Raw genomic sequence first — 26,070 nt, 5'->3', positions numbered from 1 at the left:
TAGTGGAGATTTACAAAGTAATAATGTGGTATTCATAGCGAAGAAAATTTTGTTTTTATTTTATAAACCCTGCACAGTATACTTTGTATGCCTTTTAATGTTGCAGGAATTTAGCTTAATTGTTCAATCAGGTACAACTGGGACAGTTAAATCTCTTGTTACAAAATGAAAAAATACTTCATCAGAATTCATGACTTTCTTTAACGGCCTGCTAACTCAGTTTGAATGTGATTTTTTTTTATCATAACGGAAAGTTTAATTTTGAAGGAAACTCATTATCAGCACTTATTTTTCTTGGATTATAAGAATTCATTTGTGAGAATTTTCTCTTTCCTGATTTAGGATTTTCTTTTGTAAGTGTATTGGATACAATAACACAGTGAGAAAAATATCGTGTTTGGTTATCTAGCATGAGTCAATTGTAGACTTTTTGAGACGCAGTGAGGATGGAAAGAAATCTTTTTAAATCCTGAGAAGGACAAAAGATGTATTTTTCAATAACCGAATGCTGTTTCAAAGCTAAGGATAGACTTGGCTGGTACAGTGGAACAGTATGTCAGAGTGGAATGGTAGATTGTAGGTTTGCACCCATGATTACCCACATTGATGAATTAATAATGGTGTTCTAGGGAGCTTGGGAGCCTCAGCAGGAGGATGAAAAGTCAGTCCTGAACAGTGCCTCTCCTACCACTTAGAGTGCCACTGGTAGATGCTGGAGACAATTTGGCTTCCTGCCCCCCTGGCCAGAGATGGCGTGTGTTTGGGTATCTGCAGACTTGGAGAGTATTAATTGTACCGAATGCAGTGGGATATTTAATAACTAGAGTGGTTAATTTATTATGCTAAACTCTTAATGGCAGATTAACATTTTACAGCACAGAGGAAGACTAGTCGGCCCATTGCACTTATGCAGCCTCTCAACGAGCTACCCACTTGGTCCGATACCCTTCTAAATTTTTCTTTTTCAAATATTTATTAATTTCTTTTAAAAAGCTATTATGGATTCTGTTTCCACCACTTTCTGGTAGAGTATTCTATGTCCTAACCACCCTCTGCACAAAAAAATCGTGTAACTCCTCCCTTCATTTTTTTTGTTGATGATCTTAATTTTATGCCCTCTGGTTATCACCTCACCGGCCTGTGGAAATATTTTTTTCCTGTTTACTTTATCAAAACCCCTCAAGATTTTGACCACTCCTATCAGATCACCTTTTAAACTACTCTGATCGACTGACAATAGCTTCAGTTTCTCTAGTGTTTCCTGATAACTAAAAGCCCTCATCTCTGGTATCACAGTGGATCTCTTCTGCACCTTTCCCATTGGCTTGATATCCTTACTAAGAAAGGGAGTCCCAACTGGACACAGTATTCGAACAGTGGCCTAATTTAATTTGTTTTTTTTATTATTATAAATAGAATTGAACTGAAAGAAAAATATTCAAAATTGCCTATATTACTCAAGTGTACAGCAAAAACTGAAAGTAGATCAGTAGGATATAAAGGGTGGTGCGAGTTATTAACCGTATTTATAATTTCAGAGTTTTCACTATTGATATTGGTCTGTTGGGGGGGAGAGAACGAAGGGATTAGGTGGAGCATAGTTCTTTCATCTCTAGGACCTGGGGATTGTATCCACCCTATTCTGATGGAGGAAAGTGTTCTTTCTTTGTCGACTGCAAGGCTCCATTGTGCAATGAGTTTGGGCAATCCAGTTGCCAGTGTATGTAAATTCATAGCCCAAGTGTCTATAATTTAAAAGTAGTTGATACTAAATTAGTGCCTTACTCAGAGAGGCCGCCAATTTGGCTGCTGTGAGAAATAGAAAAATGTGTGCTGGTGAAGTCAGGTGCTGTTCTAATGTTTAGATTGAATAATATTTAGTGAGGAAGAGTAGAAGAAGATTTAATATACATCTTACTGCATTTGGGAATGCCTGATGTGATTCTGCATGTCCAAAATAGAATGTGATTTATTCCCCAGCACTGACATCTTTTACATCAGTCTCCAAAAATGTGCCTGTATGGAAACAAAGAAGTAAGTTTCCTTTTGGTTTGCAATACCTTTTTCCAATTGTGTATTAGGCGCAGTTAATGGGCATATGCCGATGCTCGTGATGCATAGAAAATAGTGCACTAATGTATGCCGTTACCATGTCAAGAATTGGCATTTAAAGAACTAGTCATGGAGCAAATCAACTCCTGCATATTGTTGATCAGGTTTTTCATTCAGTTGGGTGAATTCTTTGAGTGTTAGCATGTCAACATGTGAGTGATTGCAACATCGCTGGATGTTGTGTGCAGCAGCCTGTGACTTCAGCTGGCTTTCCTAGTCTCGTGGCATGAATCTGATTGAACATACAATCACTGACGGGCTCCATTGAAAACCCAGAGCTGCAGTGGTCTGCATCTGGATGTGCGCTGAGCCAAACACATGTTGGAGATTCACTGATTGATGGCCTCGGTTGGTTAATGTTGAACTCTAGAGCTGCGCATGTTCCCTGTTAAACTTTTCATCAGTGGGTATGACCTCATGAAGTTTAGGTTGCTAATCTATAGGGAATCCGCTGCAGTTGTTTATTTTGGAATCTAGATTGCTTTGTTTGGCTACTAATGGCTATGAATAAAGTGCACTTGCACCCCATTAGGGTTAATTGCAGGTTATGTTGTCCAGCCCCACTGCAGGACTTGAGCAATATTCTAGGCTGATATTTTCCATGCAGTATTGTTGGGAGGTATTGTCTTTTTGTTGAGATGTCAAACTGAGGCCCTGTTGCATGTTCCAGTGGTTCAGGTGGATGTTAAAGATGCCATGGTGCTATTTGAAGAAGAGTAAGGACTCTTCCCAGCCTCCTGACCAAAATTCATCCCTCAACTAACATAACTGAAAAAGCTAACTTGGTCTTAATTTTCATTGCTGCCTGTGGGACCTTGCTACGTGTAAAAATGGCTGCCATATTTGTCTACAAAACAATCACGCCTGAACGTTAAAGTAACTCATTGTATGTGAGGTACTCTGGGACCTTTCTTTGAGATGTAATAAGGCACAATATAAATGCAAGTTTCTTCTTTGATGCTGCAGAAACCATTTTTTCTGGAAATACATATTTCCTAATTGATTTAAATGATGCATAAAACTGCAATCTTTCATTCAACAGGAATCTTAAGATTTTATTCTTTATCTGTTACTTTATCTCGTAGGTTCGGGGTTTTGAAGTGTAACTTTAAGGCCGATACCAGGCAGCATTTCTTTACGTAGAACATGCCTGTAAAGCGTTACCAGGAAAAATATTTGAGGCCAGGACACTGGATTAAAAAAAAAAAGGATAGGGGCTCTAATGGGAAGATACTAGGGTTGGAATTCCAACCCAATACCAAGGTTTTGTTTTCCACATGGAAAAGTCAAGCTCCATTTACATTTGTATTCTCCTGTAATATATGGAAAGAAGGAAAGAACTTGCATTTATATACCACCTTTCATGCCCTCATGACATCTCAAAGCTCTTCCGCGCTGATGAAGTACTTTTGAAGTGTACTCACTGTTGACATGTCGGCGGATGCAGCTGCCAATTTGTACACGGTAAAGTTCTGCAATCAGCAATAAGATAATTGATCAGATAATCTGTTTTGCTGGTATTAGACGAGGGATAATTGTTGGCCGTGATACTGAGAGAATCTCCCCACCCTTCTTTGGAAAAAGTGTCGTGGGATCTTTTGCATCCACCTGAACAGTTTAACATCTCATCTGGAAAAAGGGCACCTGACAGTCCAGCACTTTCTCAGTACTGCATTGAAGTGTCAGTCTAGATTGTGCTCAAGTCTCTGGAGTGGAGCTTGAACACACAATTCTGACTCCGAAGCGAGAATGTTGCCACTGAGCCACAGCTGACACTGTGGAGTCTTTTTATACTTGATATGTAATGTTATTTTGTTATGGCAGTGCATCCTAATATCACTACTTCATTATGGTATTTTGAGCAGAAGATACCAATTATTGTAATTGATTGCATTAAAATTAATTGAAAGCCGTTATTGACAAACAAAAGCATTGCTGGATTCTAATGGCACTTTCTGATATATTTTTCAGTATCAAATATTTATTCCTATGGTGAATAAGGTGATGATGCGCCACAGGATAAACCACCAGCGATACGATGTGTTAATATGTCGCATTGTAAAGGTGAGTGTAGATTCTGTGTATATTTTAAGTTTGAAAGTGCAGCAATGCACTCAGAATATTTTGTTTTCAGTTCTTCACATTTTTCCCTCCTTCATCTTTCCTTTGTTTCTTTTAAAATGTACAATAGTTAATCTCTGGTTTGCTTTAGCTTATTATCCTAGTGATTCTGAAGTATGCGCATGCAGCAGTTCGGCATCGCCCATGTTTCTGATTCATCATGAGCGACTGATATGACATGTCCTATGTGGGTGTACAAAATGGAGAGTAGCAGTTCTGTGTTAGAGAAATTCTCTCTCCTATCCATAACATTTTAACTTGAAATTGTATTTTTTTTCAGTGTCAAATGGTAATGGTGGAAGTTTCCCTGTTTACCATCTGTAGAAAAATTGTAACTATCATAATCATAATCAACTTTATTGTCATTGTTAGTGCACAAGTGCAGTACAACGAAATGTAGGCTTGCGGCTCCCGAGAGTGTACATTTAGATTAAGACATTTAAACATTCAACATACATTTGGCTTGTAATACATTAACATAAACATAACCATAATAAAGTGCATTGGCAGATGTGCAGGCTTTAGAGTTTATTTGTGGAGTTCAGTAGGATGACAGCCCTGGGGAAGAAGCTGTTCCTAAATCTGGTCGTACGGGTGTGAATGCATCTGTAGTGTCTCCCAGATGGCAGGAGGGCGAACAGACTGTGGGTAGGGTCTTTGATGATGGTCCGTGACCTCCGTAAACAGCGTTTCTGGTATATGTGCTCTATGGTCGGTAGCCGGGTGCCGGTAATGCGTTGGGCAGTTTTGACTACCCGCTGCAGGGCTTTCCGGTCATAGTAGCTACAGCTGCCATACCATACTGTGATACAGTTCGTCAGGATGCTCTCTATTGTGCAGCGGTAAAAGTTAGAGAGGATCAGGGGTGACAGGTTACATCCCTTCAGCCTCCTTAGGAAATATAGGCGCTGCTGGGCCTTCTTCACCAGAGAGGAGGTATTGAGGGACCAGGAGAGGCTATTATGATTTCATTATAAATGGCAAACAGGCCAAATCTCTCTTTTTCCCCCCCCCCCCCCCCCCACCTTCCCTCCTCCTCCAAATAGTCTTTTACAGTGATGACCTAAAAAATAAAATGCCCTTTATTATGCTGCGGAAACCTTGTGGGGAAAAGCAGTTAGGGTTCCAGCTTTTCAATTTCCAGCTGTCTCTTAATAAAGTATAATTTGCTTGCACTTTATTTAGGCCATTCTAGTCTGAGTAGGTGTCAGTCAGGGGCACTGCTCTTCACTTACCCAAGCAACTGCTATGTGCCCACTCATCTAAAGTAAATAAATGAAATAAGAAATAGTTTTATTTTGTGCATATACCATCTTAGTGTTTTAAAGTGGAAACTGACCTGGACATCTCCGTGAATCACACATATCTCGCTATATGAATAGTTTAATGTAGTAAGATAAAGTAAGTGCATAGTAACAACTAGCCCCCCGCCCCCCCCCCCCCCCCAACTTCTGTTGAATTTTAACAGCCGTATCATCTGTTCCGAATTTTGAAAGCTCAGTGGCAAAACAAAATTACTCGTCTCTGGTACAATTTCTTTTTTGTTTTATGGCACACCTGAAATCCATTGTGTACTTTTAAAATGAATGACAAAAGCAAATGGAATTCACGGAGTTTGCCCATTGTTAGAATTAGGCTTCGTGAACCATGTGTCGTCTTGTCTTGCGTTCAGCGGGATAACCAGGGTTCTTTTTGGAAATGTTTTGCGTTCCGGGGTTGGAGCTTGATTGATTTTTTTCCCCCTCCCAGTTGCTTTTAGATGACGAATCACTTTAATGGTAGGAATAAGGTTGAAGAGTGAGGGGGAGAGAACATTTATTATTAAGCCAATGCATCCGTGATCCTCACTCTGTGGTAACTGTTAGATTCCACTGAGGCAGCAGCTTCAAGTGGGTACTGGAAAGGGCTGAGAGAGCTGATGGAATAATTTTACTGATGAATGTAGTAAGTTTTATTGATTAGCACAGTAGGCACAACTTGTATAGGAAGACTTGAATGCTGTGAATTGCTGATGAACATCAAACTGTTTTATTAATTCATCTCCATTAAGATTGTCATTTTGGAATTGGATTCTACACCTGTAAATGAGTAGGTTTTTCTGAATGCATTTCAGGCTCCTCAATAACATAAATAGAACACAGAGCAGTATTATCAACATGATCTGATCCACTACATTTAAAACAGGAATGTGATGCAGTTACTCAGCATTGCTTTACACGGCTCACCAAGTATGAGCCTAGATAGTTTCCGTGACACGACTGATGGATGTTTAAAGTCATGCCAAATTGATGATGTGGCTGATGGGGAGAAATGTGCCAACAGGTTAGTCACAGGGAGGTTCAATTTGATAAACTTCAAAGACAGTAGTTTGGAAGGCTCTCTACCACCTACAGGCACAAGTCAGTCAGACATATGATTGACTACTCTCCACTTGGCTAGATGGGTGCAGCTGCAGTAACACTCACGAAGCTCGTTCTCATCCAGGACAAATTGTTCCACCAGCCTAGACGTTTACCCCTCCAGCACCGGTGTACCATGGCTGCACTCTGTACAGCCTACAAGATACACTGCAGCAACTCGCATGACTTCTTTGATAGCACCTCTCAAACCTGCTACCTCCACCACCTAGAAGGACAAAGGCAGCAGGTCTTAAAGGACCTGCCTATCCAATGGTTCAATTTCTCTAACTGCTTATCTGCTGTAGCCCTGTTGTAAATTAGTGTTCTTCACAATCTAATGCAGTACAGTAATGCATTTACTGCATGAGAGATTTAGAACATGCCTTTTGTATATCACAGTTTGATTGCACATCAATGCACATCAATGAACCTTTCTAAACCCCTTTAACTCGAAATGCATTCACCCAGACAGCTACCACTGAATTCTTCAGCAGTTATCATGTATTGTGAATAAGTGGATCCATATTGATGTACGCTTGATCAGGCCTGTAATGTTGATTCTATGGAGCTACTTGTTGGTGATTTGTTCACTTGTGTAAGCCAAGTTCTGTTTGCCACCTGCCAGACAACAGTATTGGCCTTCGTGAGGGATGTGGTGAAGCACTCCAAAGTCTAATTTTTCCGAGCACCTAGTGGAAATCATTGCATGACAGTGGTATATTAAAGGGGAGAGAAAGTAGTTTTATATTTAATGTTCATTTCTCTCTTCCCCTTCCCTCTCTCTCTTTCCCCCCCCCCCCCCCTCATAGTGATTCTCTTTTTGAAGAAATATTTATTTGGCAGCATCAGGTGTTGTGACTTATCTGTTGAACGTAGAAGTCAACTGGATATAAAATTAAACAATGTTGTGTTTTGGTTAAAAAATGATGTTTGTAAGTTTAGCAAATCTAATATTCTTGATGAAAGTACAGAAATTTGCTTGTGAGTAAAATTGACGACAGACCAAGAACCCACTTCTAAAGCAGCTACGGCTGAGATAATATCCCGTTGCTGGGTATGATGCAGTCTCCCCAATTTTGATGGCCAGCTAAAAGCTTGAATTCTGTTTCCACTGTAATGGAAATTATTCAAAATTTTTTGTGCACAATAGGGTTACACTTTGGCTGAAGAGGAGGAAGATCCTATCATTTTTCAACACCGGAGTTCACGAGGCAATCAGGGGGACACGCTGTCTAGTGGACCAGTGGAGACCGGCCCTATGAAGAAATTACACGTCAGCACGACTAACCTGCAGAAGGTTTGTTCCACTGTTAAAGACTAGATCGATGAAGTATAAAATAGGTGTTTATTCAAGTATGTGTGTAGATATATGAACTTGCTGCCTTTTTATTCCTGAATTGTGTTATGGGGGCATTTCTCGTGAACATGTCTACTATGTACAGTATAAGCAGAATTTTTTTTTTTTAACTTCAATCTTTGACATAGTGGCACCAATTCCATTTGGTTACTTTGAGCGAAATGTATCTTATCTATTTTTATTTATCTATATATATAAAGCAGTCGATCTGTCTGTCATACACTCAAAAGTTATAGAGCGTACCTACACCTGTTGTATCAAAAGAAAGCTGATGATCAGGGGAGTGTCATAGGCGTATTTACTTTTTGGTCAGACAAAAATTGTTCCAACAGTATACAAAAAACGTTCAAAAATCCACTCATTAGCGGTTGACCAATCCTACTGCTCATTAGCGTTGAGTGACGTGATGGTTGACCAATCCTACAGTTCAGTGACCTGATGGTTGACCAATCGGTGCGTCACGGGCGGGACCTAATCCTGCAGCCTCCCGAAACTTTGCCGCCATTTTTTCCCCTGCTTTTCCTCAACAGCGAGCGGGGCAGCTGCGTCGGCCCGCCGGAGCGGGAGGTGAGTTGGGGTCACTCGGGCCGGGCCTCACAACCGCTCGGCCCGAGACACAGAGCGGGGGAGCGGCAGCGCGCGGCCGTGAACTGCGCCGCCCGAGACACGCAGCGGCCGGCCGTCAACCACGCGGCCCGAGACACACAGCGGGGGAGCGGCAGCGGCCAGCCGTCAACCGCGCGGCCCTCTAAACTGTCCTGGCAATGCCGGGCCCCCCCAGCTAGTAGTTTATAAACTAACTTGAAGATACGAGTCTGAAATATTCCCGTGATGAAGCTATTGCCCAAATGGATGTTAACAAAAAGGTTTATGCTTGAAGGGATAATTAAAATGATGGTGTGTGACTTGCAACGCTTTTAATATTCATTGTATAGTGAGTTATATAGTTAATCATTAGAAATTTTCATAAAGCGATTTGTATTTCAGTTTTACATTTACTACTTGTTTTGATGCACAATACAGAGCGCAGTAACATTTTTATAGAACCTATTAACAGCCTTAAATTCCAAGCTGGGAATGTGGCCTGCACCTTGAAGGCTGTGCCGCATGTCTATAGTACCGTTTAAACGCTCCTGTGCCAAAATTTAAATGTTGAATGCACATTAAAATCAAGTCATTAGCAACTTGTAAATCAAACGTCACCTTTTTTTTTTATAACGCTCTTGGTAGTCTCCAGGTCCACATGTGCTGTATTTATTAATGTGTAATTATAGTAATTTACAACATTGTGAAGTTGAACACTGTTGAAGCAGGCATTATGGCGATCTAATACTGCAGGTATTTGCTTCGAGCGATGCAGAGCCAGCAGTGTTGCGTTTTACTGATCACTCTGCATTGCCCTCTAGTCAGGCAAGCAGAATATCTAGGTGGTTGGCTCTTCACTAAAATTGAAGTTTAAAAAAAATACAGTTTACATAGTGTTTAGTTTATAATGCAGCTGCTGTAAAGTTGAAGTGGTGTGCAACTTCCTCTTTGAGGAGGCATCATACTGAATACATACTTAGAATGTACAGCACAGAAACAGGCCATTCGCCCCAAATGGTCCATGTCGGTGTTAATGCTCCACACGAGCCTCCTCCCACCCCTCTGCATCCAACTCTATCAGCATAACCTTTTCTCCCTCGTGTTTATCTAGTTTCCCCTTAAATGCATCTATGCTATTTGCCTCAACTACTCCTTGTGGTGGTGAGTTCCACGTTCTAACCACTCTCTGGGTAAAGAGGTTTCTCCTGAATTCCCTATTGGATTTATTAGTGGCAATACTGTTTACCGAAATGCAAAGTGCTATTACTGTGGCAACTAGTTCTGAGTTGTATTGCACTCTTCTGTATTGATGCAGCTGTTGCAGTATAACTGGGCTGACAGCTTGTGAATGTTAGTGATCGCACCTGATGCGTTTTTGATGTAATTCAACCATGTTGCTATTAGAATCACGGTTAAATTACAAAGTGGAACCTGGATTTTTGGAGCCAATTTATTTATTGCGTGACCTTAGAACATATAGAATTCAAGTATATATAAAATAAGTGTAGAAAAAAATTGGATGAACAATAGTTTAATAACAATAGGATTAGAAGTAGATATTTAGATGGTATAATTTATATTCTGTGATGCTACATTAACTTGTGCATTAAGTTCTGTCATTCATTTGAAATGAAAATCATTGTATTTAAGCCTAGGAAGTACTGTTGGCAATATTAGTAGATGAATGCTTAGAACATTCATTCAAAATTCCTTTGTCCACAATATAAAGCAGGCATTAACGCTTTTATTTAAAATTTATTTTTGATGCTCAAAAGTGTTTAAAAAGGCTGTTTCATTAATAAAAACCAACAGATATTTTAGTAGGACCATGGTAATGAGTTGCTTCATTCATACTTGAGCTCCCTCTGGTATAGTTACTAGACCTTGTGCAATGAACTGTTCCAAAAAGTGTCACAAAGAAGCAATTGTATGCATTTTGGATTTATGTTTCAGGCCTGGGGAGCGGCCAGGAGAGTTTCTAAAGATGACTGGATGGAATGGCTGAGAAGATTAAGTGTGGAACTACTTAAAGAATCTCCATCACCTGCACTTCGCTCATGTTGGTCCCTAGCTCAGGCCTACAACCCTTTGGCTAGGTAAAAATTCCAATTTAGTAAATTTATTGCTAATTTATAGATTATAAACATTGAACAAATATTTGAACCCATCAGCGATTGTATTGGACCATCAATGTGATCACAGTGAATGTGTGATGCTGATGACAAAGAACTGCAGCGCTCCATTATGTTTCTGCACCACCCCACCCCCTTGCCGGGCAGCGTAAAGTGCACTTGAACATTTGTTAGAGAGAGAAAAAGGTGAGCCTGAGATGTTCATGCTGGATTACAAAACTGTGGTTCTGGCAGTTGATCTCGTTAAGGTTATTCAAGGAATTTTGAAAAAATAATTTCAGGAGTTCTTTTGTTTTAAATGTTTTAATTTCTTCCTTTGCCTTCTTTGATCTTCATGAGAGACACCATCCCTAGCCAACAAGGTTGGCAGGCAACCTAGTCCCAGGCCTCTACCATAGTCAGTATCTAACCGGCCCTCACTTACTTTAAAAAAAAAAAACATCTCTCTAACTATGCTATCAGTTTTTTTTCCTCTTAATTTTTCCATCCTCTGTTCGGCTGTGTCTTCTACCCCGTGCAAAGCACTCTGTGTGATGCTTTTCTGCACAAGGTTGCCATATAAAGTGCTAACTATTGGCCACTAGACGGTGTTATTGGGATGACTGAGCCCTTGGTGTTGGCAGCCAGGACGAACGTTGGGAAGGATAGTTTGCCATTGAAATATCCCCGGTGCTGAATGAGCAGAGCAGCAGCTGAAAGGAATGCACGTGTTGAAATGCGAATGGACAGAAAAAATGTATTTGTGAGCAACTGCCAATATAAGGAAGAATGTTTTGGCGGATAGAAGCTTTGTAATGTTGACGCTCATCTTGCATGAAAGAGGTGTTTTTTCAAAGTTTCTTGGATGAAACACCAATATATGCAGTTTATCCAATATATGTTAGTCTACAGATCAACAGTCACTACACTCCAAATTGTGATTTACTGCTATTGAACACTTTTATAGATTTACTGATATATGGCTATATAAATCCAAATATTTCTTTCTTTCTTTGTGCATGGAAGTGAGTGACCCAAAAGGTTGCAGCTGCACCCACAGGTGAATTAAACTAGTGCTCATTCTGGCAATCAACTCTGATCAATATAAATCCAAGAACCGTACACTCTTTTTCCCCTCAAGTTTCAAGTCTTTTTCTGTCCTTCTCTCTTTCCCGCCCCCCGGTATGAAGGCAATAATTTCAGCGCCAGTATAGATTCCTGAGTGCTGCTGGGCCTGTGGTAACTCACCCAGTTTTTCTTCACTTACCAGAGAGTCCCAGGTTCAGTCCATGGTGTGCTTTGAATTGCTGATCTCGGCAGCACTTCAGGGGCACGGAGGGGAAAAATCAGGCAAGGTTTCCAGATTCTGATTGCTATCCAGAGATCCCTGCTGGTGGGCTGACATCAGGTGAAGACCGGATCAGACCTGGCTGTGGTGCCCCCATCCATCGTTGAATAAACAGCCAGCATTCACTGTCTAGGCTCATACTTGAAAAATAGCCATGGGGGGAAGAATCGAAGGGCACACAGTAAGAGAAAAAAGTTGGCCATAAATAAATATGCTTGAATAAAACTGCAGTTCATATTTCTGATGCTTTCTATTCTGCATGAATAAACATTGTGTAACTAAAGCCTTTTGCAAATCTAAACAGCCAGATGATTTGTTTCTCTCTGTATTTTCTAAAACTTTTGATTTTCTCTTTCATGCAGAGACCTGTTTAATGCAGCTTTCCTATCCTGTTGGTCAGAACTGCATGAAGAACAACAAGATGAGTTGATCAGAAGTATTGAGCAGGCTCTAACTTCTCAGGACATCGCCGAGGTCACACAGACACTGCTGAACCTGGCGGAGTTCATGGAGCACAGTGACAAGGTAAAAGAAATGCTAAGCATGACAGTCAAGTTATGCAATTGATGTCCTTTTACCAAAGTACAGGAAACTCTTTATTATCCGGCACTGACGGGACCGGCGTGGTGCCGGTTTATCAAAAAGCCTGGATTACAGAGAGGTATAGTTAAAAGGTACGAGAGCTCCGTACACAGCAACAAATCCAGGCTTCTCTGTTGCTTAGCAACAGGTGCAGGAACCCCGGCCACAGACCAAGCATCCCTGTTGCTTAGCAACAAGTGCAGGAACCCCAGTTACACAGCCACAGATCTAGGAGCGGCCACTAATATGCAGTAAAACTTACCTGAACCTACTCCTGAATTTTGCCGGTTAACAGAGGTTTCCGGTTATTTAGGTGCGGTAAATCGAGAGTTTCCTGTAGATGGAACATGTTTCAGACAAAATGCCTACTAGACGCCAGAGATTTTTACAAAACTTACTTACTACATATGCTAATGTTCGTGGCCGGTTAAGGACTGCAATTGTATTGAAATCAAAAAGAACATTTTCTAGTGAATCAGTTTTAAGGCGTACTATAAGATGCTGTCAGTAATATTTGCTGTTGACATGTCCCCCCCCCCCCCCCCCCCCCCCCCCCCCCGCAAGAATCTATCCTTGGCCCCTTCCTATTTCTCATCTACATGCTGCCCCTGGACGACATCATCCAAAAACACAATTTCGGGTTCCACGTGTACGCTGACGACACCAACCTCACCACCACCTCTCTCGATCCCTCCACTGTCTCTAAATTGTCAGACTGCTTGTCCAACACACTGGATGAGGAGAAATTTCCTCCAACTAAATATTTGGAAGACCAAAGCCATTGTCTTCGGTCCCCGCCACAAACTCCGTTCCCTAGCCACCGACTCCATCCCTCTTCCTGGCAACTGTGAGGCTGAACCAGACTATTCACAGCCTTGGTGTTGTATTTGACCCTGAGATGAGCTTCTGACTACATCCGCGCCATCACTAAGACTGCCTATTTCCACCTCTGTAACCGAAAGACTCTGCCCTTGCCTCAGCTCATCTGCTGCTGAAACCCTCATCCATGCCTTTGTTACCTCTAGACTTGACTATTCCAAAGCTCTCCTGGCCGGCCACCCGACATAAACTTAAGCTCATCCAAAACTGCTGCCCAAAACCTAACTCGCACCAAGTCCTGTTCACCCATCACTCCTGTGCTCGCTGGCCAACACTGGCTCCCAGTTCGGCAAAGCCTCGATTTTAAAAATTCTCATCCTTGTTTTCAAATCCCACCATGGCCTCACCTCTCCCTGTCTTTGTAACCTTCTCCAGCTCTACAACCCTCCAAGATCTCTACGTTCCTCCGATTCTGGCCTCTTGCGCATCTCTGATTTTAATCGCTCTACCATTGGCAGTCGTGCCTTCAGCTGCCTCGGCCCTAAGGCTCTGGAATTCCCTCCCTAAACCTCTCTGCCTCTCTACCTCTCTTTCCTCCTTTTAAGACACTCCATGAAACCTATCTCCTAATGTCTCCTTGTGTGGCTCGGTGTCAAATTTTGTTTGATAACGCTGCTGTGAAGCACCTTGGGATGTTTTACTACGTTAAAGGCCCTTTATAAATACAAGTTGTTGTTGTTGTCGTCGCTGCTATCATTTGGGTTGCTTGTTTTCTTCCTTACCCTGTGCTGCACATCATTCTCTGACTAATATTACATTTCTATTGGAAGTTTGCTGCTTTTGATGGAAAACTAATAATGCAAATAGAGTGACACTGTTGCTGCAGTGAGCACCACTAAGGATCGATGTTTTCAGCAGCACCTCTGGCAGCTGTGCTACTTCAGCCTTCAATTCAAACAGCAAATGTTGGGCCGGCAGAGGTGACCAAAACCATGGCCATTGTGAGGGAATTGGGTGGAGCCGAGTGGCTGAAGCTGTGCCGTGTGTGTACAGCTGGTGAAGTGGTTTTACTATTACTGGTCTGTATTTGTCTTCCCCAGGTATTGCAAAGGTATGTGGATTGCAGTGTTCCCTTTTATTGTTTTTGGTGCGCGGTCCCTTTAACTGGCTGCGCAGCCCATTCAAATTTTCGTGCATATGCAGTTTCTCCCACATAAAAGCCGGTGAGCGGCCTGCATGGGACCTCCAGACTCCTGCGTGCACGCGTTTGACCTCTGAACCCCTTAGTTCAGAGGATCGGAAATGCCAGTTTCCCGCGCATGCGTAGTGCATGCAAGAAACCGGCACTTCCATCGGGTCCACGCGTGGGTACTCCGTCCGTACTCACGCGTTGGGACCCGAATTTCTGGGCCATTGTTGCTACACATACCCACTGCAGGAAATCATGTCCGCTGGGTGCTTGATGCAGACACTGGGTGCAAAATATAGAAAATTTTGTTCTTCGTCATCGCGCTCTCATCCATCAAGTGGTTGGCTTCAAATGTTTCGGCAAAAAGTTAAATACATTTTTGTTTGAAGTAGCTAACTCCTTCGTTTCCAACAGGGGCCTCTACCACTGAGAGATGATAATGGCATTGTCCTCCTTGGAGAGCGAGCAGCCAAATGTCGTGCATATGCCAAAGCCTTGCATTATAAGGAGCTGGAGTTCCAGAAAGGTCCCTGCCCTGCAATTCTAGAATCATTAATCAGGTAAGTAGAACCACTGAGTTTAAAGAAGTGTTGAAAATACTTGCACTACAGTTTTGATTGCAGTGGCAGGTCTGAAAAATAATTAGTGATGGTGAAACCTGGGGGGAGCGAAATTAGACACTGGCGTGGACACAAAACAGGCGGACTCGTTTTCGCCGCCCGTTATACGACACGCCCGATAGCCGGCTCTGTTGAAGTCAACGGAGCTGATTATTGGGCAGGGTGCATAAGGGGAGACCGATGCGATACCGCCTGTTTTGCATCCCACCCATGTCCAATTTCACCCCCTGGTCTCCACAAAAATCAAATCACCATGTCGCACAGTTTGAAGCGATAGATGATCTGGTACAATTTAAGGATTGCACTTTGTAATTATTGAGCTTGCAATTAAAAAAAAAAAAACTAAGGGTGCAGCTATTTTGCCATTTTTGCAACTGTGCAAGTGGTTTGAAGTGCTTATTGATGCAAAAGTGGCAGTATAATTCGGAACACTATCAAGTGTATTAAAGCTGAAAAGTCCCAGTTTCCTTCCCATTTCAGGAGGCCATCTTGTACTGATGAGTTTGTATTGAGCACAGTATACCTCCCGCCTAAGAAGCAGCTGATGGCATTGCCTGAGCAGTGCTCTGTTTTTAAAATTTATAAAGAAAATCTCTACAACACTAAATTGAAAGATGAACATTAGTAAAATGTATTCACTGCAACACAGATATTGAACAAAGCAGCCCGTGAATGTAAAAAGTTGATAGTAAACCACACATTGTCTTTATGCTACATTTATATTAGCCAGATTTCTAACCTATCCTACTCCCTTGAGGAGTGCATACTTGTATTTGGAAAAATTCCCAATTCTGAACATGTTTCAAAATATAACTCTTCCATTGTTTGAAATGTGTTGCATACTTTTGTTTGGGTTTGAATATTTTGGAAGAATTTTCTCAAGTTTAGAGATCTGAATAAATCTTGGTACGTACAAGGGCAGGAGATAGTTGCATATATATTTAACCTGGGGTTTTGCTTCAATTTTTAAAATTTTTTTATTTGTTAAGCCTAAAGAGACTATTGATTCAATGATCCATTTAGTGTGAGGATGAAAAGCTTTGTCCCAGTGAAGCTTATTTCTGATTTTTCAGAGATGGGAGGTAGCTTGGGATCGACAATAAGTTTGGGGCTAATGGGCCCTTTGCAGCTTTCAAAATGAAACTCAACTCCTAAAGTTTCCCTAAAATTACTTTCTTAACATTTTATAGATTAATGGAAATGGTTGATGCAAGTTGCTTCATAAACAGCAGCTAACATTTCCCATGTTTGGTACATTTAATAACTTTGCAATCTTTGCGTAGTCATGTGTGTCGAAGATAAGATGCATGCACGTGATAATCAAGGTGTATATTTCTGTTACATATTCACCATTCTGTTGCCTCTAGTTTTTTGCACTTTATATTCCATTTACAGCTCAGTTTGTGCAAGTATAAAAGTCGCCCTTAATTTGACTATAATTAGCTTGCATTAAGAAAAGGGACCGGGGGAAAGGTAGTCAGTGTTCCCATTAATAGCTATTCAGCAACATCACCTGGAAAGCACATTTGAGAGAGGACAGGATCTCACTGTACTGTAATGCCTTTTACAGTTGTATAATCTGCTGAAACTGCTATCTAGGTTCACATATGAAGAATAGCCATGTGGGTGAGGTATTGGAGGGCTGTTGGAACTTGGGTGCAGTAACCCAGCATGAGATTTGGGGGGGGGGGGGGGTGGAATTTGAATAATGGGGCCTGTGATATAAAGAATCAAGACTGGGTTACATTTATAAACATGCAGCACTAATAAAAAGAGAAGCCTTAAAAAAAAAAAAAAAAAAATTGTATTTTCAATTTCTGTGTAAATGTGCTGCTACTCATGCAGAATTTGGAGAAGGAAAAACTAAAACTTACCATTGACCAGTGTCCTTTAAAATCGGTTCCACCCAATTCTAGTTTTCTCTATTTGTTCTGGATGTTGTACTGATTTCAGCACCTACCTATTCTCATGGACCTAAATGGTATGTCCTGATCAATGTTCCCTGCAAGCTGCACTTTGTTCTGCACGGCCTGTTTCTTTTAGTGCGTGGTCCCTTTAAATTTCCGTGCATGCACGGTATTTACAACGGAGACGCTGGTGAACGGCCTGTGTGGGAACTTTCCCGTTACTGCGCAGCTTAGAGGGAACATTGGTCCTGATGACACTTCTTGTATTTTCTTTAAGACTGTGCTGCTCAACACTGTTGGGATTTGTGCCTGTTTGTAACAAGTGTGAGGACAGCACCCTCTATTTAAATTCCAACAGTCCAAACTGGCTTGCATTATTGAATGTGCGTTTGAATTCTGGCAAAGGCCTAACTAGCTGTCAATAAATATTGCATTTGGATGATAATTGTACTTTGATTCGTACTATCATAGTGGAAGTATACTGGAATTTAATGTTTAGATCCGAATAAAACATGCAAAAGTTACTATTAATCTAACTTGGGATTTAAAGCTCTGGAACACTGGTGGCATGCGCTACATTCCTAAACTAATAAGGTGGAAATATGGTTTCAATAAGGCACCTGGTTCACCTCTCAAGCAGTTAATGTAACGCTCTGCAGAGTTTCATTTGGGCATCTTGTTTGATTTCATGGAAGTAATTTTAATCCATAAATAATGGAAGTTTACTTTGAGTCATGTTGTCTATTTCTTTTAAGAGCTGTTGGCAGTCCAGGACTTTTTACAGGGTTAAAGAGTTCAGCTGTATAAGCTGGTTGGCTGTCATTTGAAGTGTTGCTCATATACTTCATTGAAAATTGGTCGTTCAGTGCAAGAAAAATGCATGTCTGGGACTCTGGTCTCACTTGGAGCTCCATGTAATAATCTGTAGTAGCCACATACAGTAATATTCAACAAGAATGATCAAATGGGGTAGGTATTTTTTTTAAATAACTTTGTAACCTTAGTTCTACTTGGCTGAACCTTGCCTTACTTGGCTGGATTTTATGAGAGCAAGAAGTAACATATTAATATCATTATTGTTAAAGCTGCTTCTGACATACTGCAAGTGCTGTCAAAAATGTCAGTTGTAACAAGTTAATTAGATGTTAACAGCTACTTTGAAGTTCTACGGTATTTTCTTTAATTCATTTGAAACCTGAAGCTACCTCATTTTAAATGTGGAAAAAAAACACATCCATTATTAAACAATAGATTATATAATGACCTAAACGAAATAGTTTTTGCTGGTCACTCCAAAGGATGAGACAGCCATTTTTCTCAGCAGCTCTGTACAGTGGCCTCTGTGTTCCTTCTCCAGCCATTTGGGAAGGTACAACAATCGGAAAGCAAAGTTGCACATTCTGACTTAAAAAACAATAGTGCATGTGAATTGTTTTCTGTCACTGCAGTGCTGTGGAACACACTCCATAACAGGGCAGCATTTGGACCCTAAGGAATAGACAAAAGGGGTCATTTTAACTTAACTCATCAGGCAGGAAGCCCACGGGATCGGGTGGAATGGCGGTTTTCACCCCGCCCGATATCGCTCTCCATTGACTTAGGTTTCAACAGTTTCCCGATGGGCGGGTTAGGTTAAAATTTCCCCCAAAGACTTCAACATTATAAATTAAAATTTCCCCCAAAGACTTCAACATTATAAATACACCATCAACGTGATGCAGGAATGAATCCTCGTGTGTCTGTTCATGATACTTGGCAAGAAAAGTTTTCTGTTTCTTGCTCACTTAATAAAGGGAGAATGTATGCAAGCTGCAACTATAGTGTTTTAACAGCTTTTGTTTCCTGTGTTAATATAGATAAATGTTTAAGTTTCTTAAAAAAAAACCCAAAAGATTTATTCTCCCAGTTCTGTGTACAAAGCTAAAACCGATGGTATCAAGAGACTTGCATTAAATGTGCATTACTTTCTAAATCTGTATGAATTTGTAAGTACAGTTGAAGCCTGAGATAAGAATAACAGTTGCTGGAAATGCATAGCAAGTTTGTTAGCACCTGCAAAGAGAAAAGACAGGTTAATGTTTTAGGTGTAGACCCTTTGCCAGAATTGGATAATGGAAGATAAGTGAGTCTCTTTGTCGGACTAAATAGTGCAGAGTTACAGCCTGATAGATAGTTCTAATGTAATTCTGAAGATGAAATGGACTTTGAAAAAAATCCTTGATTGTACTTGGCATCAAGATAGCAAACTAACTTGATTGGCCTGACTTGCAATCAACTATAATTTTATATGACTCAGATATTTCAGTTGTGCAGATATTTATTTTTAGGTACACGTGTACTATTTACCTAAAGTAATTTTCCAGTCAATTTAATGGCAAAAATATGTTGCTGCTTAAACTTCCTTATTTTTTTTTTTGCTTTGTTTCCAGTCAGAAGATGATACAACAGTACTTGTTAAACTTTCTTGAAGGGGAGAATTTGACTCACTCTTGTTCGTTCTGCAAATTGCAAGTGACATTGCCGTACACCTTTTAAACCCCAAATACATCAATCTGCATTCCTCTTTCCAGTATCCTCACTATTGAAATTGAAATACCTCCCAATCCAACTTATTCTTTCCCAAGATCTCTCAACTCCTCACCTCCCTCAGTTTCCGTTCCGCAACAATCCATAGGTTTTTAAAACTCATCACCCGACTACTACTACACAACTTCTTACTTACTTCCACCTATTCAACATTGCCTGCCTCCACTCCCTCCTCAGCTAAAACCCTTGTACAGGAAACTTTCGATTAACCGGCCACTAAATAACCGGAACGCTCTATCCACCGGCAAAATTCAGGAGTCGGTTCAGATAACTTTTTTTTACTCATTTGTGGCTGTGCCAGCGTCTCGCTGAAGCTGTTGCTAAGCTACAGAGACGCTTGCAAGCTGTGCCGATTGTTTTGAAGCTGTTGCAGGGTTTGTTGCTTTAGAAGGAGCACTGAGCTCCGTATCTTTTAACTATAGCGTTCGGTTATCTGGCATTGTTGATCGACTGGCACCAGCTCGGTCCCGTCCGTGCCGGATACCAGAAAGTTTCCTGTATATGCCTTCTTCACCTCAAGATTCATTAGCTCACACACCACTCTGACTTGGAAATATATTGCCGTTCCTTCATTGTCCCTGGGCCTCCCTCCCTAACAGCACTATGGGAGTACCATCACCACATGGACGGCAGTGGTTCAAGAAGGCGGCTCACCATCACCTTCTCGAGGGGCAATTAGGGATGGGCAATAAAAGCTGGCCTTGCCAGCGATGCCCACATCCCATAAACGAATAAAAAAAAAAAAAAAAAAAGCTCTATCACTTATCTTGTCCTCCACCCTCCATAAACTCCAACTTATCCAAAACTATGCTGCACGTTTCCTGTCTTACACTGTGTCCTCTTTCCCCCCCCCCCCCCCCCCCAGTCCTTGCTGATCTACATTGGCTCCCATTCCCCTAATCTCTGATCTCTCCATTTTAGTGCTTCTGCATGCTACTGGCCCCGTTGTAATACGTTAACCTTGCTTTTTATTTTCTGTAGGACTTCTGCTGAATATTTTTTCCAGTGAATTTAAAAATATTTTTTCTGTATGGTTCGGTATTCAGGATGAGGAAGACGAGAAGTACTGGAATCAGCATGCTTATAGGGGCTCAATTATGTTGCAGCAGTTCAAACTGCTGTAGAAGCATAGCATTTTATAAAACCTATCTAGCTTAATTAAGTTTGAAATGCAGCCTGTTTAATGCCGTTAATCCATAAGTGCAAAACAAAAGAAGTGAGCTGACATGTTATTGCAATAAGGAGACTTTGAAAAGGCATTTCCATTCAAATGCTGGCAACCGTTCATACATTAGCAGTGAATGAAACAATGTGGAAATGGCTCACCTTCTCAAGGGCAATTAGGGATGGGCAATAAATGCTGGCCTTGCCAGCGGCACCCACATCCCAGGAACGAATTTAAAAAATGGCCAAGAGGGCTTTGGTGGGCAAGGGAATTAAAGCCCTGTTTAATAATTCACAATTAGCTGGCATTCTGAGCGGAAAACTGATCATTTTGTTTAGCCGGTCGAGACCTGTTTTACTTGAAGCAGAGACGTTTCTGAAATAAAATCTGTGTAACTTGAGGAGATCACATACCAGACAGTAGCCTCTGGGGTGATTATAGTACAGTGGTGTATGTAGCATAATAGTTATTTAAAATACCTTTTCTTTGCTTCCAGACTGAATTGAGTAGAATTTTAAATGAATAGTTGAAGATTTTGGCTTTTTGTTGACTACATAAGTGTGCCAAAACTTTTTCAGGTTCACTCAGAATTATACTTGACCCTGAAAGGTTTTACTGTTATAATTTATTTCTTTTGTTCTCACTGTTGGATGCCATCTGAATAATTTTCCATATGGCCCTGTATCATGTGATGGACTGAAGGTATTATACAATGTTAATACTAGACCAGGATTATTATGTGGTAGAGAGCGGATTTTACTGAGAAATAAGACTATGCATCAGACTTCTATTCATATAATGCTTTATTAAGATTGTCAGAAACTTCTCAAATTGCTTTGCATACAGTGAATTACTTTGAAGCACAATACCTGTTATGTAGATAGATGTGGCAGCCAATTTGTAACAGTGGGTTTCCACAAACACTCAATTCCTCAATTTAGAACTATTTCTCTTACCCCAGTTACATCATAAATGTCTCTGCTTGCTCAGACACTGTTGCTTTCCTTCCCCCTTCAAGATTACTACTATAACTCCTGTTTTCAATAAACCTACTCCAACCTCCATCCTTCCCAGGTACCATCCTGTTTCTAACCTCCCTCACCTCCCCAAGCTCTCATGTTCAGCTCTCCCAAAACTGTCTTTTCGAATCCCTTCAATCTAATTTCCACCTTGCCCACAACACAGAGATTGCCCTCATCAAAGGCACTAATCTCCTTTGGGACCAACCAAGGTGTATTATACCTTATCATTCTGAACCTCTCCTTAGTGTTTAACATAGTTAAATCAGTCCATTGTGCGTCACTGTTTACTCTGCAATTCCCTTCTGCCTGGGTCAACCAACAGAACTAGCATATCTTCAATAATGGTTTATCCTCCCAGTTCACCTTCGGAGTACCACAAGATTCCATCATTGGCCCCCTTCTCTTCCTCGTTTACATTATGCCATTTGGGGACACAAGGGGTCACTTTATGAATCGCACTCCCGTCATAGAACTTCATTTGATGGAAGTACATATCAGGAATTCGGATGTGGAGGACAATACACTTGGTTTGCAGCCTGAACAATTTTCCATCCATTGAATCATGGAATGAAAATATCCCCTCTCTGCTCTTCATAGCATTTCTCAGTAAAACAAGTTTGTGCTGAGTCAGCCCAGTTCCTACGCTACATGGGTCAGCTGCACAAATTCTAATCATTTTGGCGTAAATTGGCACTAAACAGGCAGTCTTACTTAGCAACATGGCAAAGATGGCGAATGTGAGGAATGAACATGTCATACAGGTGCAGTAGAAAATGCTTTTCTCAGATGGTGCAATGTTGGGGATAACGATCGCGATCGTTACTTTGCATTTGGCCTGACCCGAACAGCTTGATACTGACAATGTAAGATAGAAGAAAAAGAGGAACAGGAAAAGAACCTGCAGATGTGAATTCTACACCAGCCTTTTTCATATACCTGTGTATAAGTATAATGTCAAATATACGAAGCAATTGGCAACGCCATCTTCATTTAAAATTCTTTTTAAAAATTAAGGCAAGATTAATTAATGTCTTTTACTAAAAAAAATGTACGGGTTTGATTATTGTCAGGTTGACAGTGTATCATTTTTTAACCCAACAATGGAATAGTGACCCTACAAACTTACTGAGTTTAGCACTTCTGGGCAAATCATGAAGTCTTCTAAAAGGGAGAATACGTGAAAGTATGAAATTGACTCTTGTCCTCTTGCTTGTCTGGACGATGTGGTTAAGGGTTCACAGTGATATGTGTGACAATACAGTGCCATACAGTTCTGATAAGTTATTTCTGTAACTTTTTAAGACCATTGATTCATTGAAATTTCAGGCCAGAAAGAGGCTATTCAGCCCAAAGTGCCTGTGTCAGTGTTAACACAGGAGCTACTCACATCCCATTTCCCTGCACTCTTCAAAGTGTTCACCTAATTTTCTCTTAAATGCTGTGATTGACTTGGCTTCAATAGCATCATACGTAATGCTTTCCATGCTCTATAATAGTCCTTTCTATGAAAATAATGATTCCAACCCTCATTTTAGTACTGATCCTAAGTTTATGCTCCCTCATTACTGATTTACCAAACAGTGGAAATAATCTCTCACTATTTATCCCATCAAACTTGGAAACTTCTGTAAGATCCTCCTTTAAACGTCTCTGTTGGTGAATGCAATCTTAGTTTTTCAAGTAACGCATTATAACTCTATCCTCTCATCCATGGTATCCTCCTAGTAAATCTGTTGCATCGTTTCGATGGCTCCAGTATCCTTTCTATAATAGGATGTGCATATCTGTGGCCTAGCCTTGCTTTTGTATTCAGTGCCTCATATAGAAACCGTAAAGGCAATTTGACCTTTTTATGACACTTTCCACATCCAATAATGCTTTTAAAGATCTATGTACCTGAATCCCGAGATCTCTGTTCCTGCCCACCATTGAGGATTTTACTATTTAGGTATAATACCATTCTCGATCCTTTTCTCTAAATTTACCACTTCACATTTATCTACGTTAACTGACATTTACCTCCTATCTTCCCACTCACCTAACCTGTCTCTGTCCCCTTGCAGTCTCCTGCATTCTTCCTCAATTTGCCGTGACTCTAAATTGGTGTCTTTAGCAAATTTGATATTACTCCCTCTGTTCCTATGTTTGTCATTTATGCATATAGAGAACAAGAGAGGCCCCAACACAGATCGTTGGAACACGCAGCTGACTACATCCTGCCAATTCAAGAAACATTTGTTTTCTTGTGCTTTCTGCCCTCCTTCTGAGATTTATGCACAAACCTAGGCTGACACTCCAGTGCAGTACTGAGGGAGCGCTGCACTGTCTGAGGTGCCTTCTTTCGGATGAGAAGTTTATCCCTCAAGTAACAGCACTGAAACAGGTCATTATCATATTGCTGTTTGTGGGACCTTGCTGTGCGCAAATTGGCTGCCACGTTTCCTACATTACAACACTTCAAAAGCTGTGAAACACTGTCCTGCAGTTGTGAGAGGCGCTTTTCCTTCAGCCAGGCTGTCTCTTTACCATAGACCTTTATTTTTTGCAATAAGTCTTTTATGTGATGATGTCAGAATGAAGCAGTATTTTTTTTTTAATTCATTCACGGGATGTAGGCGCCGCTGGCAAGGCCAGCATTTATTTCCCATCCCTAATTGCCCTCGAGAAGGTGGAAGTGAGCCCCCTTCTTGAACCGCTGTAGTCCGTGTGGATTATACTTTGTTGTAGCGGTTTGGTACAACGGAGTGGCTTGCTAGACCATTTCAGAGGGCAGTCAACCACATTGCTGTGGGTCTGGAGTCACATGTAAGCCAGCCCGGGTAAGGACGGAAGATTTCCTTCCCTAAAGGACATTAATTTCACGGTCACCATTACTGATACAGGAAACTTTGGTTTATCCGGAGGTTAACTGTCCGGAATGTTCGATCCACTGGCAAAATTCAGGAGTCGGTTCAGTAAGTTTTTTTTCTTTTCGTTGCTTTTTTTTCCACCAGTCAGGCTCTGCAAGGTCTAGCTAAAGCTGTTGCTTAGCTACAGAGACGCTTGCAAGCTATGGCCGACTGTTTAGAAGCTGTTGCTAAGCAACAGGGTTTGTTGCTAGATACGGAGAATGTTTTAACATTAGCGCTGGTTTGTCCGGCAGTTTTGATGGGACGGCAACAGCTCGGCCCCGTCGGTGCCGGATATCACAAAGTTTCCTGTACTAGCTTTTTATTTTGGATTTATTTAATTAACTGAATTTAAATTCCCCAGCTGCCGTGGTGGGATTTGAACTCGGGTCTCTGGATCAATAGTCCAGGCTTCTGGATTACTAGCCCAGTAACATAACCACTTTGCGACCATTCCCATAATTATCCACATTGAAACCTCGCCTTGAGTTGCATAATGCTGCAGTACAAGGTAGCCAGTACATCATACAATAGCAAAATACTGCAGATGCTGGAAATCTGAAAGAACAACAGAAAATGCTGGAAACACTCAATCTGGTCAGGCAGCATCCGTGGAGAGAGAAACAGAGTTAACGTTTCAGGTCTGTGATCCTTTGTCAGAACTGGAAAATGTTAGCGATGTAATAGATTTTAACCAGGTGCAGAGGCAGGGAAAGGGGTGGGGGGGGGGGTGGAGAGGAAAGAACAAAAGGGACGGTCTGTGATGGGGCGGAAGGCAGCAGAGATTAAATGATTCTGCCATCCCATTTGCAACCACAGCTGCCGCCTGAAAAAATAGGGGCAGAGGTTACAGTCTGAAATTGTTGAACTCGATGTTGAGTCCAGAAGGCTGTAAAGTGCCTAATCGAAAGATGAGGTGCTGTCCCTCGAGCTTACGTTGAGCTTCATTGGAACAGTGTAAGAGGCCGAGGACAGAGGTCAGAATGGGAGTGGAGCGGAGAATTAATATGGCAGGCAACCGGAAGCTCGGGTCATGCTTACGGACTGAACAGAGGTGTTCCGCAAAGCGGTCACCCAATCTGTGTTTGGTCTCCCCAGTGTTGAGACTGCATCGTGAGCAGCGAATTCAGTATACCAATTTCCAAGAAGTACAAGTAAATCGCTGTTTCACCTGCAAGGAGTGTTTGGGGCCCTGGACATTGGGAAGGGAGGAGGTAAAAGGGCAGGTGTTGCATCTCCTGCGCTTGCATGGGAAGGTA

At 41.3% G+C, this 26,070-nt stretch overlaps 1 protein-coding gene across 5 annotated transcripts in view; it reads left to right on the top strand.

The window, feature by feature from the left end:
* The window catches only part of mtor (mechanistic target of rapamycin kinase), a 315,741-nt gene that overhangs the window by 105,113 nt on the left and 184,558 nt on the right, over positions 1 to 26,070 (top strand). For all 5 annotated transcript variants that reach the window (XM_085966859.1, XM_085966857.1, XM_085966858.1 and 2 more), the window contains 5 exons: positions 4,084 to 4,176; positions 7,783 to 7,929; positions 10,528 to 10,670; positions 12,396 to 12,558; positions 15,038 to 15,183. In XM_085966859.1, the coding sequence (XP_085822985.1) occupies positions 4,084 to 4,176; positions 7,783 to 7,929; positions 10,528 to 10,670; positions 12,396 to 12,558; positions 15,038 to 15,183 (692 nt within the window). The remainder of the gene's footprint in view (positions 1 to 4,083; positions 4,177 to 7,782; positions 7,930 to 10,527; positions 10,671 to 12,395; positions 12,559 to 15,037; positions 15,184 to 26,070) is intronic.

Source organism: Somniosus microcephalus, chromosome 25 (genome assembly GCF_052327205.1).
Source record: "Somniosus microcephalus isolate GS21.2 chromosome 25, FLI_Smic_1.0, whole genome shotgun sequence".
NCBI classification, from domain to species: Eukaryota; Metazoa; Chordata; class Chondrichthyes; order Squaliformes; family Somniosidae; genus Somniosus; species Somniosus microcephalus.
Note: the sequence above shows the minus strand (reverse complement) of the source record. Positions and strands in the feature narration are given on the sequence as shown.